Source organism: Anomalospiza imberbis, chromosome 1 (genome assembly GCF_031753505.1).
Source record: "Anomalospiza imberbis isolate Cuckoo-Finch-1a 21T00152 chromosome 1, ASM3175350v1, whole genome shotgun sequence".
Taxonomy (NCBI): domain Eukaryota; kingdom Metazoa; phylum Chordata; class Aves; order Passeriformes; family Viduidae; genus Anomalospiza; species Anomalospiza imberbis.
The window spans coordinates 29473651-29477542 of record NC_089681.1 but is presented as its reverse complement, the minus strand read 5'-3'; the positions used below and the strand labels follow the sequence as shown (position 1 = coordinate 29477542).

The 3892-nt window shown below is 53.8% G+C and overlaps 1 protein-coding gene across 1 annotated transcript; it reads right to left on the bottom strand.

The window, feature by feature from the left end:
* Window positions 1-325: 325 nt before the first annotated feature.
* Window positions 326-3020, bottom strand: HEY1 (hes related family bHLH transcription factor with YRPW motif 1). The gene is made up of 5 exons (XM_068186275.1): window positions 2748-3020; window positions 2546-2621; window positions 2389-2472; window positions 2191-2272; window positions 326-1390 (listed from the first exon to the last, which is right to left on the bottom strand). The coding sequence occupies exons 1-5, from the start codon at window positions 2963-2965 to the stop codon at window positions 807-809; spliced, it is 1044 nt and encodes a 347-aa protein (XP_068042376.1). The 5' UTR covers window positions 2966-3020; the 3' UTR covers window positions 326-806.
* Window positions 3021-3892: the final 872 nt, after the last annotated feature.

The window sequence follows — 3892 nt, the reverse complement described above, 5'->3', positions numbered from 1 at the left end:
GCATGTGACCAGCTCTGGCTGGGAGATTACTGCAGGTGACAACTCCAATTCCCATAACTTCCCCAGCAACTAAACCCACCACCAATACAGCGTGCAATTTGACTTTTGCACCCTCCCCACTCATACTGCTCCTTTTGAGGGAAGAAATAGTGTAGTGGTTCTAAGAAGTGAGTAAATATCTACTAGGGACTAGAATAAGATTGCCAAATATATTAAACAGCTTCAGAAGAAAGAGGAATTTGGCTCTTAGATAAAGCTGGTCAAGCAGGTCCATCTGATTTGTCAACGCTTTGCTTAGAAATATAAGACTCAAATATAGTTTACAAAAAGAGTAATTCTTTATAGAACATCTCAGTGTCAAAATACTAACAAATACACAGCTTGTAAATGCTGAGAAGAATGGTCTTGGAAAAATTAGTAACAAAACTAGGCCATGGCTAACAATAACAGGTGGTATCTCTTCATAAAAAGCCAGTCTGATGTACTCAGGAAAAATGAAACATTTGAAACAAACTGTTTACAAAAGTGACTTAAATGCTCAGCAGAGATCTAACACAAGTGTTAACAAACCACTATTGTAATTTTATTTTTGGACAACTTCAGCAACTATCAAAAAAAAAAAACCCAAACAACCTGTTAATACAAAAATGTAGAAAACAACATGAAAAATCCAACGAGACAGTTTTTAGACAAACTCAGTTAAGGTGAAGCTGTACCTTTGTCCCAGTTACTAAGAACTTCAAGGGTGGCATAACCCAGCTCAGCTAGGTTTATATGCTTTCCCACCCTTGCTAAAGAGTCAGTTCTTAGAAGGCGCCAATCTCAGTCCCCCAGGGTCTGTACGGTTTGCTGAGCGTTGCTGACTGCGTTGGTGTAGATGGGCTCAGCACGTTGGGGGACAGCAGATGAAAGGAGCCAAACGAGAAGGGGAACGCAGACAAAGATGCCATGGAGGAGAGAAGAGGAGGAGACAGTTTGGTAGTAGATGTGACCACAGGGAGCACTGGTCCGACGCTGCCATTTGGGGGCACTCTGAGTGAGGAAGTTTCAGCATGTGGGGCAGCAATTCTGGTCTGGTGATGTGGTTCTGTGGAAGATGCTGTAGTGCTGGTATTACCATGCCCATTTTGAGCCAGCAGCAACGGGTGAGGTATGTGAGGGTGATGTCCAAAGGCACTGCCCCAAGGAATGTGTCCAATGCCAGTGTGTGCACTACTCGCTGCTTCCCGTTGAGAGGCGTAGTTGTTGAGATGAGACACGAGTCGAACTCGCAGAGGATCAGAGGCATCCAGCCCCTCAATGATACTCAGGTATCGAGCAACTTCAGCCAGGCACTCTCGAAACCCTAGACTCCGATAGTCCATAGCCAAAGCATGAGCATCAAAATAACCTAAGAGAAAAGAACAGAGAATGAAATCTTAAAGATGTTGTTTTCTAGTTATTGTCTACAAGTAGCCTCCCCACTCCACCCTCCCCTATAAGCATATTTCACTTGGATGTGGTTAGTATTCCCAACCACAGACTAGCTGCCAAGCTCTTTTTTTTTCTTCCTTTTTTGTTTAACAAGCTTTTCTTTTATATCTGTGCTGTGATGCTGCAAGTCCCAAGACCAGTCACAATCTGCCATTTTAAACTGGAATTATTCACTGACACTGGAGGAAAGTATTTTTGTTCCTTCCATTTGCCTCCCTTGTGCAAGTTAAACCACAGCACACTGAAATTCATTAGAAACACAAGTCTTAACTTATCAGGGGAGACTTAAGCGGGCAAAGTACTTTTTTCTTAGAAGTGCCTTTCAGCATTTTTGCTAAATCTTTTCACCACTTATTTAATCCTGTATTTTTTCCTTGTTCTGTTCTGACTTTCAGAAAATTGGAGAAAAAAGCATTAGACATCAATAATAACTGTTTTCCAAGCTGCCAAAAGCTGATTCACTTCACAGTGCTGATACACCGCTTGAGAGACGTAGTCACACTCCGCTAGAACAACTCTCCTCAGAGCTAGCACTGCAAAACCTTTCAGTGCTAGTGATGCCAGAAATCTTGTGAAGTAGAGAAAGTCCCTAATTCCTGATGAAACGTAAGAGAGCTGCCGTTCAGTTTCTGCAGGCATTGCCAATGCTCAGGAATGCGCTGCTCTCACAGCAGCCTCCCTGCAAAGATGCTGACTCTGTCACGCACAAAACTTTACCTTTCCCTCCTGCTGTATGCAGCATTTTCAGGTGATCGACAGTCATCTGCAGAATCTCTGCTTTTTCCAGCTTGGCTGATCCCTAGGAGAGAAGGGAAGGCACGAAACATTTCAGGCAGAACCAGAGACGTTACCGAGGGGTGACGCTCCCTCCCGGGAAGGGATGGGGGAGCACTGCGGAGGGTCGCTGGGCGCTACCTGCTTCTCAAAGGCGCTGGGCACCAGCCTCCTCAGCTCGGACAGGCTGTTGTTGATGCGGTCGCGGCGGCGCTTCTCGATGATCTAGGGCAGAGAGCGGGGGTCAGCGGAGCCGTGCCGGGCTGCGGGGAGCCGCGACCGGCCGGCGGGCACTCACCCCTCGGCGCCTCTTCCTGGCCAAGATCTGCGAGGTGGTGGAAGGAGACATGGAGCCCGCGGCCGAGCTCAGGTTCCTGCGGGGAGCAGCGGGACACCGGTCAGCGCGGAGGGTTCGGCGGTGCCGGGGCCCCGCGGGGCGGAGGGGAGGTAGGGGGAGCGGAGGGGAGGTAGGGGGAGCGGCGCGGGCCGCCTGAGCTCACCCATTCTCGTCTGCGCTCTCCTTCTCCACCTCGACGGCCTCATCCAGCTCCTCGCTGTCCGACGAGCTGTACTCGGGGTGCGCCCGCTTCATGGCACCGACGGCGGGGACGTGGGCGGCGGGGCGCGGGCGGCCGTCGGGGAAGCGGCGGGCGGCGGGGCGCGGCAGGAGCGCGCCCAGAGCGCGTCCTGCGCCTCGCCCGGCGCCCGTCTCTCCCATGGAGTTCCCACGCCTGGCGGGCGGGCAGGAGGCAGCGGGCAGAGGCAGGGAGGGACAGAGGTATGCAGGGAGGGACAGAGGTATGCAGGGATGGATGGACGCGGGGATGGATGGACGCGGGGATGGATGGACGCAGGGATGCGGAGGCGGCGGGCACGGACGCAGCCCGGCAGAGCACGCCCGCCGCCGCCCGCCGCCCAGCACCGCCACGCGCGGCCCCCGCCCGCCCCCATTGGCCGCCGCCGCCGCCGCCCCAGCCAATCGCCGCCAGCCGCTGCCGGGGCCACGCCCCCGCCGCGGGGGAGGTGCGGCCGTGGGAACGCGGCGGGGGGCCCGGCGGGGGGGATGGATGGATGGATGGATGGATGGATGGATGGATGGATGGATGGACGGATGGATGGATTTATGGATGGATGGATGGATGGATGGATGGATTTATGGATGGATTTATGGATGGATGGATGGATGGACGGACGGACGGACGGACGGACGGATGGATGGATGGATGGATGGATGGATGGACGGGCAGACGGACGGACGGACGGGCGGACGGACGGACGGGCGGACGGACGGACGGACGGACGGACGGACGGATGGATGGATGGATGGATGGATGGACGGACGGATGGATGGACGGATGGATGGATGGAGAGAGGGAGGCACGGATGGACGGATGGACGGACGGACGGATGGATGGATGGATGGATGGAGGCACGGACGGACGGACAGATGGATGGATGGATGGATGGATGGATGGATGGATGGATGGAGGGAGGGAGGGAGGGAGGGAGGCACGGATGGATGGATGGACGGACGGACGGACAGATGGATGGATGGATGGACGGATAGATGGATGGATGGATGGACGGATGGATGGATGGATGGATGGATGGATGGATGGATGGATGGATGGATGGACGGATGGAG

Bases quoted from the DNA above. Each gene is read 5' to 3' on its own strand.
- HEY1 (XM_068186275.1), bottom strand. From the start codon at position 2,965: ATGGGAGAGACGGGCGCCGGGCGAGGCGCAGGACGCGCTCTGGGCGCG. The intron at 2,622-2,747 runs GTGAGCTCAGGC...TGCTCCCCGCAG, and splicing joins GAGAGCGCAGACGAGAATGG to GAACCTGAGCTCGGCCGCGG. The intron at 2,473-2,545 runs GTGAGTGCCCGC...TCTCTGCCCTAG, and splicing joins CCAGGAAGAGGCGCCGAGGG to ATCATCGAGAAGCGCCGCCG.